This window comes from Ranitomeya imitator, chromosome 5 (genome assembly GCF_032444005.1).
Source record: "Ranitomeya imitator isolate aRanImi1 chromosome 5, aRanImi1.pri, whole genome shotgun sequence".
In the NCBI taxonomy this organism is placed as follows: domain Eukaryota; kingdom Metazoa; phylum Chordata; class Amphibia; order Anura; family Dendrobatidae; genus Ranitomeya; species Ranitomeya imitator.
The window spans coordinates 263,645,449-263,662,064 of NC_091286.1; the positions used below are offsets into that span (position 1 = coordinate 263,645,449).

The 16,616-nt window shown below is 47.4% G+C and overlaps 1 protein-coding gene across 1 annotated transcript in view; it reads left to right on the plus strand.

The window, feature by feature from the left end:
* Positions 1-201: 201 nt before the first annotated feature.
* The window catches only part of SERINC1 (serine incorporator 1), a 30,583-nt gene continuing 14,168 nt past the window's right edge, over positions 202-16,616 (plus strand). Inside the window, exons 1-5 of the mRNA XM_069726133.1 lie at positions 202-433; positions 1,350-1,511; positions 1,621-1,814; positions 5,552-5,631; positions 7,037-7,174. Of these exons, the coding sequence (XP_069582234.1) occupies positions 395-433; positions 1,350-1,511; positions 1,621-1,814; positions 5,552-5,631; positions 7,037-7,174 (613 nt within the window). The 5' untranslated portion in view covers positions 202-394. The remainder of the gene's footprint in view (positions 434-1,349; positions 1,512-1,620; positions 1,815-5,551; positions 5,632-7,036; positions 7,175-16,616) is intronic.

Consider the following 16,616-nt stretch of genomic DNA (forward strand, 5'->3'; position numbering starts at 1 on the left):
CCATAGTTATACATACAGTGTGGACACTACTGTTCTGCACTCTAGGGGGATTTTCATAAAAGAATAGTTATTTACGCAATTTTCCCGATGTCGTACGGAAAAGTGACGTCACCCAAAATCGCTCTAGCGTAGAGAAACACAACAATATCACGTGACAGCATAACGCCGCACACAAGAGGACCTACTCTCGCCACTCCCACTGTCTCTTCTGCATGTGTCACTGTAGGATTCTAACTGCCGACTGGTCTCCAGGAAAATGGCGGTCACAGTGCAGTGGTGACGTCTCACAGGGTGGAATCTAGCGGCGGAAGTGGCGTACTGCAGCTTGCTCAATGCTTTGGCTGTAAACAAGGAGTAGAGGATCCATTTTCTGTTCTACGACGTCGAGGCCGATATGGGGGGAGTCCTCGGCCTGTGCTCCGCCGCCAGCTGGGTAATTACCGGGGGCTGCAGTGTGGGTGACAGGGAGTGTGTGGTGCTGCTGACACATCCACCATGGACGTGTGCCAGTGACATGGCCGCCCCGTGTGGTAGGACACAGCTGCTGTTACTTTCACACTCCAGGCATTTATTGGGGTCTCATGCAGGTGTCTGATTGGGGGTCCGACAGCTCAGACCTTCACCGATCATGGGACCTTAGTGGCTGTGTCTGGTATCCTAATACTGTCAGAAATACATGAGGGAGTTACACAGTAAACTAAGGGTTAAGCGTATAATATTACATATTGGTGGTGAGAATCATGAGAGCAGCCGGATGAAGGGGCGGAGCCGCTGATTCCAGCAATGTGTCTGTCTGAATGCTGAGCTGCGTATAAAGGGTTAATATGTACCATCTTCTGATCTGCTCTCACATCCAATCTCTTCATATTTGCCATGAATATGTTTCCCCGCGCTCCCAGGGAAGAGAGGAACAGCGCTCAACTTAAAGGGGTATTCCTCCTCTGCTGACCTCTGTATCAGGAGGTGGCCGGGGGCTTCTGACGTCCGTCTACTGCTGGATCACGCGAGCAGTCGGCAGGTCTGACGTCATCCGCCCCGCTTACCTCCTGATGCGTAGTGAGCGGGGTAGATTAACCCTCTGTTTCCGCTATTTTTGGTGGGGAGTCTCGACACCCGTGATTAAAAAAATTCTGACATGTCAACGCTGCTTTTTTAAAAAAAACATTAACAATTTTTTTTTCATAACATTTTTTCTCTGCAGCAACCAGACATTTATGGCTTTTCTTTCATTGCTGGAAACACCTTTAGGCTCTTAATGTTTCTGAATATTATCCAATGCCGTAACTGGTTTGTTCTGTTGCCCAGCAGTGGAGATCTCCGTTTAATGCTCCTGGATGGTTATCTTTCAGCTTCCCTGCCTATGTGGCAGTGCGCCATGCCTCCTGTGTCGCTGCTGCCCGAGTGGGAACAACTCCACCGTTACCCGTCTCATCTACGCCTTCTTTTTACTTCTTGGGGTGGGAGTTGCTTGTGTGATGTTAATGCCAGGAATGGAGGAGCATCTAAAAAAGGTCAGAAAATAGCTAAGTCTCATATTCCAACAGTACGGAAACCAATCATGTGCGCTATACCACGTCTGTGTTTTGTTTTTTTATAACACCATGACCTGTTATTTTCCAGATTCCTGGCTTCTGCGAGGGAGGGATGGGATCTTCCATTCCAGGAGTCAGTGCACATGTGAACTGTGACGTGCTGGTTGGGTACAAAGCGGTGTATCGCGTGTGCTTCGGAATGGCCATGTTTTTCCTTCTCTTCTCCCTTCTTATGATTAAAGTGAAGAGTAGCCAGGATCCGCGTGCTGCGGTGCATAATGGGTGAGAATGATCTGTTTGCCAAAGATCAGTAGATTTCTAAAATATGAAGTTGTTTGTGGGAAAACTGGATGACTGCCTTGCATCCTCCATATTGGCTGTCATATAGGTTTCCTTGGTTACTAAATGATACATTAATTTGCTTCTGCATTACTACATCTGCTTTCTTTAAAGGGAGTCTGTGAGCCCAAACTGACAGTGTGAACTAAGCACATAGCCTATAGGGGATATAGGCCGTATACAAACCCGGAGCTAGAGTTCTGATCGCTGCCTCTATGCTGCAGAACCTGAACTTTAATCAATGGCCGAGAAACCTAGTGCACCGTTCCGCTCACTGATAGTGCATGCCTCCGCCTTCCTCACTGGTGATTGACAGCGCTGACTTGCCTGAGCTTTCTCCGCAGACCGTTCTTGAACTCATCAGTGTTCTTAAACTGTTAAAATCCATACTGCTCAAAACAAGATGAGCTTTCAGCTCACTGAGGTGGCATGTTACCGCTGACTGAGACATGGACTGTGCCGCTGCTTTCTTCTAAGTGTTTTATCTCGCCCCAGAGCTGGATTCACAGCTTCCCTGCTCAGTAGTGTTGGATAATGTTATCTGTCTTGCTTCTGAACATGTGCAGCACAGAGTTTGGAGATCAGGAATCTCTCAAGTCTCCTTATGCTGTGGATGCAGTGGATTCCACGTCCCACACAGGCACGGCACTTATGTCCTGATATTTTAAAGGGACTCTGTCACCTGAATTTGGCGGGACTGGTTTTGGGTCATATGGGCGGAGTTTTCGGGTGTTTGATTCACCCTTTCCTTACCCGATGGCTGCTTGCTGGCTGCAATATTGGATTGAAGTTCATTCTCTGTCCTCCGTAGTACACGCCTGCGCAAAGCAATCTTGCTTTGGGGGGGGGGCCCATGCCATTTAAAAAAAAAAAAATTCAAATACAGAAAAATAAGCATGCAAAGCACTGTTTAGAATACACATTGACATATTTCACGGACGTCACACATGGACCACGGTTTTCACCAGTACTTGTTTTTCCAGTACAGGGTCACCAGGAGGTGCGAAGGAGGCCTAAAATGGAGCCTAGTTCCTTATAACCCTATAAAGTAGGAGAGCATAATACGATGTGAATCAAATCAACCCACCATGCTGGGGTGTTCTTGTCCAGTCATAATGTATGGCACTGGATAAAGTTAATTTGCTTGCATTAAGAATCAGGGTTAATGAGGAATTTGGGAGAAATGATCACAAGACGCCTTTAAATGCCTTGAAGGTGGTAGTTTCCAAACATGGGGTCACCTTCTAGAATTTTCCTCTGTACTAGAAGTTTCCTCTGCCAACAGGAAACTATTCATGCAGAATTTGAGCTCCGTCTCATCTGATCTGTGCCGTGCGCCACGTCAGTAGTGTCAACCACATATCGGATATCGCTGTACTTGCAAGTAATAGTCTAAACCATTGTGGGGTTATTTCTCTCCTATTACACCATTTTGGGGAAAAAAATTGTGGATAAAACAATTACATTTTTCATTTATTCATTCCATTTCATGTTGGATCATGTGAAACACCTGACGGGTTAACCAACTTTCCTAAATATTACCATAGTGTGAATACTGTAAGGAGCACACTTTTTAAAATGGGGTGATTTTATTTGAGGTTTTTAATATATAGGCCCATTAAAGTCACTTGAGAACTAAAACAGGCCCTAAATAATGGCTGGGGAACTTAGAAGCTGTCTAATGTTGCCAAAACAATGAATGTACCGTATATACTCGAGTATAAGCCGACCCGAGTATAAGCCGACCCCCCTAATTTTGCCACAAAAAACTGGGAAAACTTATTGACTCGAGTATAAGCCTAGGGTGGAAATGCAGCATTTACCGGTGAATTTCAAAAATAAAAATAGATAATTATTTCCCCATAGCTGTGCCATATAGTGCTCTACACCGTTCATATTTCCCCATAGCTGTGCCACATATAGTGCTCTGCACCGTTCACTGTGCCCCATTGCTGTGCCATATACAGTGCTCTGCACCGTTCATTGTGCCCCATAGGTGTGCCATATACAGTGCTCTGCACCGTTCACTGTGCCCCATAGCTGTGCCATACAGTGCTCTGCACCGTTCATTGTGCCCCATAGGTGTGCCATATACAGTGCTCTGCACCGTTCACTGTGCCCCATAGATGTGCCATATACAGTGCTCTGCACCGTTCACTGTGCCCCATAGATGTGCCATATACAGTGCTCTGCACCGTTCACTGTGCCCCATAGATGTGCTCCATATACGGTGCTCTGCACCGTTCATTGTGCCCCATAGATGCTCCACATTAATCTGTGCTGCCGCTGCTACTGCTGCAATAAAAAAAAAAAAACACATACTCACCTCCCTTGATTGCAGCTCCCGGCGTCTCGTTCCGGCGCCTCCATCTTCCCGGCGTCTCTGCTCTGACTGATCAGGCAGAGGGCGCCGCGCACACTGTATGCGTCATCGCGCCCTTTGACCTGAACAGTCAGAGTGCAGACGCCGGGAAGATGGAGACGCCGGGAAGATGGAGCGACGCCCGGCGGCTGGAACGTGGACAGGTGAATATAACATACTCACCTAGTCCTGGCGATCCTCGCGCTGTCCCTCTGCCTGGTCTTCGGTGCCGCAGCTTCTTTCTCTATCAGCGGTCACCGGCACCGCTGATTAGAGAAATGAATAAGCGGCTCCGCCCCTATGGGAGGTGGAGCCGCTTATTCATTTCTGTAATGAGCGGTCCCACGTGACCGCTGAAGAGAGGAAGAAGCTGCAGCGCCGAAGCCCGTGGGACGGCAGGGACAGCGCGAGGATCGCTGGGACTAGGTAAGTATGCCTCAGCGCCCTCAGCCCCTCACCCGCCGACCCCACCGCTACCGTGACTCGAGTATAAGCCGAGGGGGGCACTTTCAGCCCAAAAATTTGGGCTGAAAATCTCGGCTTATACTCGAGTATATACGGTATATAAAACAATGATGCCAACGTAAAGTAGGCATATGAGAGATATGGTACTTTTTGCAAACTTCTTATTCATTTATTTTTCAATTTAAATGTACTATTATTGTAAGCTACAATGTGTCATTAAAAACCACTGCAGTACGTAAAGGCATCCCAAAATTATGGCTGCATAAAGTGACACATGCCAGATCTGAATTTTCTAGGATAAAACTAGATGTTTGCTCTTTCCAGCTCTGTCTTTAGAAAGATAAATGAAATATAGACATAGGCAAATTTGGGGACCTTGCCTGCGTGTATAAAGTGTCGAGCAACACTTTGACAATCTGACAGGTGTTTACTTTCACAAAATATATAGTGATATACATTTTTTTTTTTTAATTTTGTAATTTTATTTTAGTTTTTTCATACATGTCAAAAGTGCAGAAATTGCTTTGGCTACCAGAGGTACAAAATAACAAAGCCCCCTGGCAGAGAAAGGGTTAAATGGGGTTGTGCCAAGATTGATACATCACACTCATCTACATTCAGAATCTATGGGAGTTCCAGGCAGTGGAGTTCAGCATGGGTTTCCCAGGCTTTGTGTGGGGGTGGTAGTAGGTATGTACAAGCGCTGCAGTAGGTTAGTGTTTCCTGAATTTAGGGACAGTCATGTGTAACCTCTGGTCTGCAGCTTCATATCCTACTCATACAAGTTCATGATTTCCCACATCAGTCACCACTTTATATGAATGATTATTCACTTGTGACTTTCTCTCTGCAGCTTCTGGTTCTTCAAGTTTGCGGCAGCCATTGGGATTACAGTTGGTGCGTTTTTCATCCCTGAAGGACCTTTCACCACAGGTAAGCCTCTCCTTTTCAGGAGGACATTTCATGTAGACATTTAGTGAAGAACCAATAGCAAACTAAAGATTTTAGGAAAGGTGAAAATGTCCAGGAAAGGGCATAATGTCCATCTGACAGACACATACTCTATTTCTCTAAGGCCTCTTTCACACGTCAGTGTCTCTAGTACATAAAATGACAGTTTTCACACGTAGCGGAGACACTTCCACACCTAGACCCATTCAAGTGAATGGGTCTGTGCACATATCAGTGTGTTTCCAGGGTGTCCGTAATCAAAATACGCTGACATGTCTGTTTATTAACAGCAGCATGGGCCGCAAAACATCTCTCATGCATGCACACGGATGACATCTGTGTGTCATCACTGTGACATGCCCCGATGCCTGGGAAGCAGCCGTACAGTTCACGCTGATAGCTGGCGACGAGTGCTGAAAACGGCTCTCATCATTCTCCCCTACTCTGCCGACAATTACTAAGCCGTGGGCTTGATGTCACCAGAAAATGCAAAGGTGACATCAACCACACAAATGTGAACCCCACTTGCCACCGCTTCGGGGCAAGTGGGAAGATCCGGCCAACACACCCAAATTGGAGCATCTAATAGATGTGCCTTTTCTCAGCAGCTGCGGGCTGTTATTTTTAGGCTGGGGATAGAGGGCAATATCACTGGCCCATTACCAGTTTGAGAGTACCAGCCCCCAGCTGTCTGCTTTAGCACATCTGGTTGTCAAAAATGGGGAGTTGGGGGCCACGCCACTTTTTTGAATTATTCAAATAAAAACAGCGTGGGAACCCTTCTATTCTTGATAACCAAGCTTGCTAAAGGATGGTTTTGCCTGGCTGGCTGTCAAAAATACACTGTTTTTTTTTATTTATAGCGCAGGCGGCAGCTGATAAATTCCCATCAGCTGCCGCCTACTCTCACTGCTATCAGTTGAATAGAACTATCAGCATTGTCCTCTGCTCGTGCTGATCGCCGGCAGAGCAGGTGAGAACGATGCGAGCAGTCTTCAGCACCTGGCGTTGGGGAACAGCGCTAACTGTACCGCAGCTTCCCAGCAGCCGGCACATATGGTACTGATTCCGCACACGGTTGCCACACGTGTACCGCAAGTGTTACACACACGGACACTGATATCTCCGGTACTGGTTTTGCTGGTACCGGAAATATCAGAACATTCGAAACCGGCCTAATCCAGCATACGTCCACTACTGCGGGACGGAGACTCGGTGATGGCCATGCTGTGTTTGATCACTGACATCATTGCATGGTGATCTGTAGATCTTGGGAGTTCTTGATATTATTTGGTCAGCTGTGATGGACATTGTGCTTTTCCTGCTCTAGCTGTGGACATGTTTGTTACATAAGTAGTTATGATAGGTAATATTTTTTGTTTTTCAGTGTGGTTCTATGTTGGCATGGGTGGTGCATTCTGCTTCATACTCATCCAGCTTGTTTTGCTGATTGATTTTGCTCATTCTTGGAATGAATCCTGGGTTGAAAAGATGGAAGAAGGAAACTCGCGGTGCTGGTATGCAGGTTAGCCACACTTGTTCGGTCCTGTGCAGTAAAACTTCCTAACCTATACACTTAAAGGGCGTCTACACCTTGGGAATGTTTTTTTTAACCCCTTAATGACAACCAATACGTCTTTTAACTGGCCTGAGATATAAGAGAATAGCCTCCCCATACAGCTGACAATCCCGCAGCTGTCAGCTGTAAACCATAGCTGATGACTTGCTGCATCAGCCACGATCTGTGTTTGTCCAAATCTGTTTAACCCCTTAGATGCTGCTTTCAATAGTGACTACATCATTATAAATGGTTAATAGACTGTGGGGGATTTCTCCTAATCCCAATTGGTGTCCCCAGATCATGATTATATGGTCCTGATGTTTGCGATTGGCCAGTCATGACCAAATTCTGGCCTTAGAGTCTGACGGCTGTTGTAACCTGTTCAGAAGTTAGAGGCATTTAGGTGGTAAAAATGCACATTGTCATTTCTGTCATGTCACTTTGCATTAATTCCTGAGAAGCAACTGAAGGGTTAATAAACTACCTGACAGCAGTTTTCAATGTCAGGGGGTGCTGTTTTTAAAATGGTATCACTTTTGGGGGTTTCCAAATATATTGGACCCCTAAAGACACTTCAAACATGGATAAGTCCCTAAAAAATAAATTTTGTAAATTTATTTGAAAAAATGAAAAATTACTTCTACATTTTTAAACCTCCTAAAATGCTAACAAAATAAAAGAACATTTTACGAATGTTGCTGATGTAAAGCCAACATGTGGGAAATGTTATTTATTAATATTTTGCTGTGGTATGACTATCTGGATTAAAGGGATAATCATTCAAAGTTTGAAAATTGCTAATCTTTTAACATTTTTCTCAAATTTCTGATATTTTTTATAAATAAACACAAATCATATCAACCTAAATTTACCATGATCATAAAGTATAATGTGTCCCGAAAAAACATTCTCAAAATCACTGGGATTTATTGAAGAGTTCCAGAGTTATTACCACATAAAGTGACACTGGTCAGATTTTTAAAAAATTGGCTCCGTCACTAAGGGGTTAACTTAAGTGAATGTAAAGATTTTGCACAATTTACCCTCTATATCCTCTGTGTTGCACTGTTTAGTGCTGGCTAAAGAATGAGTTAAAGGGAATCTGTCAGCAGGTTTTTGCTATGTAATCTGAAGACATCATGAGCTAAGGGTTAAACACAGATTTCAGCAATGCCTCTTATCAAGGTCCAAGGTTTTGTTTGCTTATCATGATTGTTTTAGCACCAGGAGATTATCATTGTTGTGACACAGCAGCATGTGCATGCAAGTCTGACAATCCCACTCCTGTGATAGGCAGCTCACTGTCTATGGAAATTGTATTTCTCCTTCGCCTCATTGGGGGACACAGACCGTGGGTGTATGCTGCTGCCAATAGGAGGCTGACACTAAGTGATACAAAAAAAGTGATCTCCTCCCCCGCAGTATACACCCTCCTGCTGGTTCTCAGCTCCTCCCCTGCAGTATACACCCCCCTGCTGGCTCTCAGCTCCTCCCCTGCAGTATACACCCCCCTGCTGGCTCTCAGCTCCTCCCCTGCAGTATACACCCCCCTGCTGGCTCTCAGCTCCTCCCCTGCAGTATACACCCCCCTGCTGGCTCTCAGCTCCTCCCCTGCAGTATACACCCCCCTGCTGGCTCTCAGCTCCTCCCCTGCAGTATACACCCCCCTGCTGGCTCTCAGCTCCTCCCCTGCAGTATACACCCCCCTGCTGGCTCTCAGCTCCTCCCCTGCAGTATACACCCCCCTGCTGGCTCTCAGCTCCTCCCCTGCAGTATACACCCCCCTGCTGGCTCTCAGCTCCTCCCCTGCAGTATACACCCCCCTGCTGGCTCTCAGCTCCTCCCCTGCAGTATACACCCTCCTGCTGGCTCTCAGCTCCTCCCCTGCAGTATACACCCCCCTGCTGGCTCTCAGCTCCTCCCCTGCAGTATACACCCCCCTGCTGGCTCTCAGCTCCTCCCCTGCAGTATACACCCCCCTGCTGGCTCTCAGCTCCTCCCCTGCAGTATACACCCTCCTGCTGGCTCTCAGCTCCTCCCCTGCAGTATACACCCCCCTGCTGGCTCTCAGCTCCTCCCCTGCAGTATACACCCCCCTGCTGGCTCTCAGCTCCTCCCCTGCAGTATACACCCTCCTGCTGGCTCTCAGCTCCTCCCCTGCAGTATACACCCCCCTGCTGGCTCTCAGCTCCTCCCCTGCAGTATACACCCCCCTGCTGGCTCTCAGCTCCTCCCCTGCAGTATACACCCTCCTGCTGGCTCTCAGCTCCTCCCCTGCAGTATACACCCTCCTGCTGGCTCTCAGCTCCTCCCCTGCAGTATACACCCTCCTGCTGGCTCTCAGTTCCTCCCCTGCAGTATACACCCTCCTGCTGGCTCTCAGCTCCTCCCCTGCAGTATACACCCCCCTGCTGGCTCTCAGCTCCTCCCCTGCAGTATACACCCTCCTGCCGGCTCTCAGCTCCTCCCCTGCAGTATACACCCCCCTGCTGGCTCTCAGCTCCTCCCCTGCAGTATACACCCTCCTGCTGGCTCTCAGCTCCTCCCCTGCAGTATACACCCCCCTGCTGGCTCTCAGCTCCTCCCCTGCAGTATACACCCCCCTGCTGGCTCTCAGCTCCTCCCCTGCAGTATACACCCTCCTGCTGGCTCTCAGCTCCTCCCCTGCAGTATACACCCCCCTGCTGGCTCTCAGTTCCTCCCCTGCAGTATACACCCTCCTGCTGGCTCTCAGCTCCTCCCCTGCAGTATACACCCCCCTGCTGGCTCTCAGCTCCTCCCCTGCAGTATACACCCCCCTGCTGGCTCTCAGCTCCTCCCCTGCAGTATACACCCTCCTGCTGGCTCTCAGCTCCTCCCCTGCAGTATACACCCCCCTGCTGGCTCTCAGTTCCTCCCCTGCAGTATACACCCTCCTGCTGGCTCTCAGCTCCTCCCCTGCAGTATACACCCCCCTGCTGGCTCTCAGCTCCTCCCCTGCAGTATACACCCTCCTGCTGGCTCTCAGCTCCTCCCCTGCAGTATACACCCTCCTGCTGGCTCTCAGCTCCTCCCCTGCAGTATACACCCTCCTGCTGGCTCTCGGCTCCTCCCCTGCAGTATACGCCCTCCTGCTGGCTCTCAGCTCCTCCCCTGCAGTATACACCCTCCTGCCGGCTCTCAGCTCCTCCCCTGCAGTATACACCCTCCTGCTGGCTCTCAGCTCCTCCCCTGCAGTATACACCCTCCTGCGGGCTCTCAGCTCCTCCCCTGCAGTATACACCCTCCTGCGGGCTCTCAGCTAACCAGTTCTTGCTTAGTGTCTGTAGGAGGCACATGGGTCTGTTTCAGACCCCAACGTTTTTATTTTATTGTTTACTTTTCTGTAAATTTTTATTTTTTAATTAACGGAGTGAAGGGGGCGACGGTTCCTTTCAAGGTTCCGATCTCCCCCGAACCATCAACAGGCGAGCACGGAGAGTATACCCTCTAAAGGCGCATGACCAGTATTCCCTGGTCTTAAAGGCGCATGACCAGTATTCCCAGTCTTAAAGGCGCATGACCAATATTCCCTGGTCTTAAAGGTGCATGACCAGTATTCTCTGGTCTTAAAGGTGCATGACCAGTATTCCCTGGTCTTAAAGGTGAATGACCAGTATTCTCTGGTCTTAAAGGTGCATGACCAGTATTCCCTGGTCTTTAAGGTGAATGACCAGTATTCCCTGGTCTTAAAGGTGAATGACCAGTATTCTCTGGTCTTAAAGGTGAATGACCAGTATTCTCTGGTCTTAAAGGTGCATGACCAGTATTCCCTGGTCTTAAAGGTGAATGACCAGTATTCCCTGGTCTTAAAGGTGAATGACCAGTATTCTCTGGTCTTAAAGGTGAATGACCAGTATTCCCTGGTCTTAAAGGTGCATGACCAGTATTCTCTGGTCTTAAAGGTGCATGACCAGTATTCCCTGGTCTTAAAGGTGCATGACCAGTATTCCCTGGTCTTAACCCCTTCATGACCCAGCCTATTTTGACCTTAAAGACCTTGCCGTTTTTTGCAATTCTGACCAGTGTCCCTTTATGAGGTAATAACTCAGGAACGCTTCAATGGATCCTAGCGGTTCTGAGATTGTTTTTTCGTGACATATTGGGCTTCATGTTAGTGGTAAATTTAGGTCAATAAATTCTGTGTTTAATTGTGATAAAAACGGAAATTTGGCGAAAATTTTGAAAATTTCGCAATTTTCACATTTTGAAATTTTATTCTGTTAAACCAGAGAGTTTACATCAGCACAATTTTGGAAACAAAATTTTTTTTTGCTAGGAAGTTATAAGGGTTAAAATTTGACCAGCGATTTCTCATTTTTACAACGAACTTTACAAAACCATTTTTTTTAGGGACCACCTCACATTTGAAGTCAGTTTGAGGGGTCTATATGGCTGAAAATACCCAAAAGTGACACCATTCTAAAAACTGCACCCCTCAAGGTGCACAAAACCACATTCAAGAAGTTTATTAACCCTTCAGGTGCTTCACAGCAGCAGAAGCAACATGGAAGGAAAAAATTAACATTTAACTTTTTAGTCACAAAAATGATTTTTCAGCAACAATTTTTTTATTTTCCCAATGGTAAAAGGAGAAACTGAACAACGAAAGTTGTTGTCCAATTTGTCCTGAGTACGCTGATACCTCATATGTGGGGGTAAACCACTGTTTGGGCGCACGGCAGGGCTTGGAAGGGAAGGAGCGCCATTTGACTTTTTGAATGAAAAATTGGCTGCACTCTTTAGCGGACACCATGTCACGTTTGGAGAGCCCCCGTGTGCCTAAAAATTGGAGCTCCCCCACAAGTGACCCCATTTTGGAAACTAGACGCCCCAAGGAACTTATCTAGATGCATAGTGAGCACTTTGAACCCCCAGGTGCTTCACAAATTGATCTGTAAAAATGAAAAAGTACTTTTTTTTTCACAAAAAAATTATTTTCGCCTCAATTTTTTCATTTTCAGATGGACAACAGGATAAAATGGATCGTAAAATTTGTTGGGTAATTTCTCCTGAGTACACCTATACCTCACATGTGGGGGTAAACCACTGTTTGGGCACATGGTAAGGCTCGGAAGGGAAGGAGCGCCATTTGACTTTTTGAATGAAAAATTATCTCCATCGTTAGCGGACACCATGTCGCGTTTGGAGAGACCCTGTGTGCCTAAACATTGGAGCTCCCCCACAAGTGACCCCATTTTGGAAACTGGACCCCCCAAGGAACTTATCTAGATGCCTAGTGAGCACTTTAAACCCTCAGGTGCTTCACAAATTGATCCATAAAAATGAAAAAGTACTTTTTTTTCACACAAAATTTATTTTCGCCTCAATTTTTTTATTTTCACATGGGCAATAGGATAAAATGGATCCTAAAATTTGTTGAGCAATTTCTCCCGAGTACGCCGATACCTCATATGTGGGGGTAAACCACTGTTTGGGCACACGGCAGGGCTCGGAAGGGAAGGCGCGCCTTTTGACTTTTTGAATGGAAATTTAGCTCCAATTGTTAGCGGACACCATGCCTATGCATTGAAGCTCCCCCACAAGTGACCCCATTTTGGAAACTAGACCCCCCAAGGAACTTATCTAGATGCATACTGAGCACTTTAAACCCCCAGGTGCTTCACAGAAGTTTATAATGCAGAGCCATGAAAATAAAAAATGTTTTCTTTTCTCAAAAATTATTTTTTACCCTGGAATTTCCTATTTTGCCAATGGTAATAGGAGAAATTGGACCACAAATGTTGTTGTCCAGTTTGTCCTGAATACGCAGATACCCCATATGTGGGGGTAAACCACTGTTTGGGCGCACGGCAGGGCTCAGAAGGGAAGGCACGCCATTTGGCTTTTTAAATGGAAAATTAGCTCCAATCATTAGCGGACACCATGTCGCGTTTGGAGAGCCCCTATGTGCCTAAACATTGGAGATCCCCACAAATGACCCCATTTTGGATACTAGACCCCCAAAGGAACTAATCTAGATGTGTGGTGAGCACTTTGAACCCTCAAGTGCTTCACAGAAGTTTATAACGCAGAGCCATGAAAATAAAATAAAAAATTTCTTTTCTCAAAAATGATTTTTTAGCCCGCAATTTTTTATTTTCCCAAGGGTAACAGGAGAAATTTGACCCCAAAAGTTGTTGTCCAGTTTCTCCTGAGTACGGTGATACCCCACATGTGGGGGTAAACTACTATTTGGGCACTTGCCGGGGCTCGGAAGTGAAGTAGTGACGTTTTGAAATACAGACTTTGATGGAATGCTCTACGGGCGTCACGTTGCGTTTGCAGAGCCCCTGATGTGACTAAACAGTAGAAACCCCCCACAAGTCACCCCATTTCGGAAACTAGACCCCGAAATGAAATTATCTAGATATGTGGTGAGCACTTTCAACCCCCAAGTGCTTCACAAAAGTTTATAACGCAGAGCTGTGAAAATAATAAATACGTTTTCTCTCCTCAAAAATAATTTTTTAGCCCAGAATTTTTTATTTTCCCAAGGGTTACAGGAGAAATTGGACCACAAAAGTTGTTGTCCAGTTTCTCCTGAGTACGCCGATACCCCTTGTGTGGGGGTAAACCAATGTTTGGGCGCACGTCGGGGCTCAGAAGGGAAGTAGTGACTTTTGAAATGCAGACTTTGATGGAATTGTCTGCGGACGTCACGTTGCGTTTGCAGAGCCCCTGGTGTGCCTAAACAGTAGAAACCCCCCACAAGTGACCCCATTTTGGAAACTAGACCCCCCAAGGAACTTATCTAGATATGTGCTGAGCACTTTGAACCCCCAAGTGCTTCACAGACGTTTACAACGCAGAGCCGTGAAAATAAAAAATCATTTTTCTTTCCTCAAAAATTATGTTTTAGCAAGCAATTTTTTATTTTCTCAAGAGTAACAGGAGAAATTGGACCCCAGTAATTGTTGCGCAGTTTGTCCTGAGTATGCTGGTACCCCATATGTGGGGGTAAACCACTGTTTGGGCACACGTCGGGGCTCGGAAGTGAGGGACACCATTTGAGTTTTTGAATACAAGATTGGCTGGAATCAATGGTAGCGCCATGTTGTGTTTGGAGACCCCCTGATGTGCCTAAACAGTTGAAACTCCTCAATTCTAACTCCAACACACCCCTAAACCTTATCCCAACTGTAGCCGTAACCCTAATCACAACCCTAACCCCAACACACCCCTAACCACAACCCTAATTCCAACCCAACCCTAAGGCTATGTGCCAACGTTGCGGATTCGTATGAGATTTTTCAGCACCATTTTTGAAAAATGCGCGGGTAAAAGGCACTGCGTTTTACCTGCGGATTTACCGCGGATTGCCAATGCTTTTTGTGTGGATTTCACCTGTGGATTCCTATTGAGGAACAGGTGTAAAACGCTGCGGAATCCGCACAAAGAATTGACATGCTGCGGAAAATACAACACAGCGTTTCCGCGCGGTATTTTCCGCACCATGGGCACAGCGGATTTGGTTTTCCATATGTTTACATGGTACTGTAAACCTGATGGAACACTGCAGCGAATCCACAGCGGCCAATCCGCTGCGGATCCGCAGCCAAATCCGCACCGTGTGCACATAGCCTAATTCTAACGGTATGTGCACACGCTGCGGAAAACGCTGCGGATCCGCAGCAGTTTCCCATGAGTTTACAGTTCAGTGTACACATGCTGCAGAAAAACTGCACGGAAACGCAGCGGTTTACATTCTGCAGCATGTCGCTTCTTTCTGCGGATTCCGCATCGGTTTTACAACTGCTCCAATAGAAAATCGCAGTTGTAAAACCGCAGTGAAATGCGCAGAAAAACCGCGGTAAATCCACAGCGGTTTAGCACTGCGGATTTATCAAATCCTCTGCGGAAAAATCCGCAGAGGACCAGAATACGTGTGCACATCCCGAACCCTAACCCTAACCCTAACCCTACCCCTACCCCTAACCCTAGTTCTAACTCCAACCTTAGTGAAAAAAAAAAAATTCTTTATTTTTTTTATTGTCCCTACCTATGGGGGTGACAAAGGGGGGGGGGTCATTTACTATTTTTTTATTTTGATCACTGAGAGAGGTTATATCTCAGTGATCAAAATTCACTCTGGAACGAATCTGCCGGCCGGCAGATTCGGCGGGCGCACTGCACATGCGCCCGCCATTTTGGAAGATGGCGGCGCCCAGGAAAGAAGACGGACACCGGCAGGCTCGGTAAGTATAAGGGGGGGAGATCAGGGCACGGGGGGGAGGCGTCGGAGCACGGGGTGGGGGGCGTCGGAGCACGGATGAGGATCGGTGTGCGTGCGGGTGGATTGGAGCACGGGGTGGGGGATCGCTGTGCAGGGGGGGGTGATCGGAGCACGGGGGGGGGATCGCTGTGCGGGGGGTGTGATCGGAGTGCGGGGGGGGTTGACTGGAGCATGGGGGGAGCGGACAGGAGGACGGGGGAGCGGAGCACAGGACGGAGGGGAGCGCTGCACAGATCGGAGGGCTGGGGGGGGGGGCGATCGGTGGGGTGGGGGCACATTAGTATTTACAATATCATCGGCCATGGCTGGATTGTAATATTTCACCAGTTTTTTAGGTGAAATATTACAAATCGCTCTGATTGGCAGTTTCACTTTCAACAGCCAATCAGAGCGATCGTAGCCATGGGGGGGTGAAGCCACCCCCCCTGGGCTAAACTACCACTCCCCCTGTCCCTGCAGATCGGGTGAAATGGGAGTTAACCCTTTCACCCGATCTGCAGGGACGCGATCTTTCTGTGACACAGCATATGCGTCACAGGTCGGATTGGCACCGACTTTCATGACGCATACGCTGTGTCACAGGTCGGGAAGGGGTTAAAGGTGCATGACCAGTATTCCCTGGTCTTAAAGGTGCATGACCAGTATTCCCTGGTCTTAAAGGTGCATGACCAGTATTCCCTGGTCTTAAAGGTGCATGACCAGTATTCCCTGGTCTTAAAGGTGCATGACCAGTATTCCCTGGTCTTAAAGGCGCATGACCAGTATTCTCTGGTCTTAAAGGCGCATGACCAGTATTCTCTGGTCTTAAAGGCGCATGACCAGTATTCTCTGGTCTTAAAGGCGCATGACCAGTATTCTCTGGTCTTAAAGGCGCATGACCAGTATTCTCTGGTCTTAAAGGTGCATGACCAGTATTCCCTGGTCTTAAAGGTGCATGACCAGTATTCCCTGGTCTTAAAGGCGCATGACCAGTATTCCCTGGTCTTAAAGGCGCATGACCAGTATTCTCTGGTCTTAAAGGCGCATGACCAGTATTCTCTGGTCTTAAAGGCGCATGACCAGTATTCTCTGGTCTTAAAGGCGCATGACCAGTATTCTCTGGTCTTAAAGGCGCATGACCAGTATTCTCTGGTCTTAAAGGCGCATGACCAG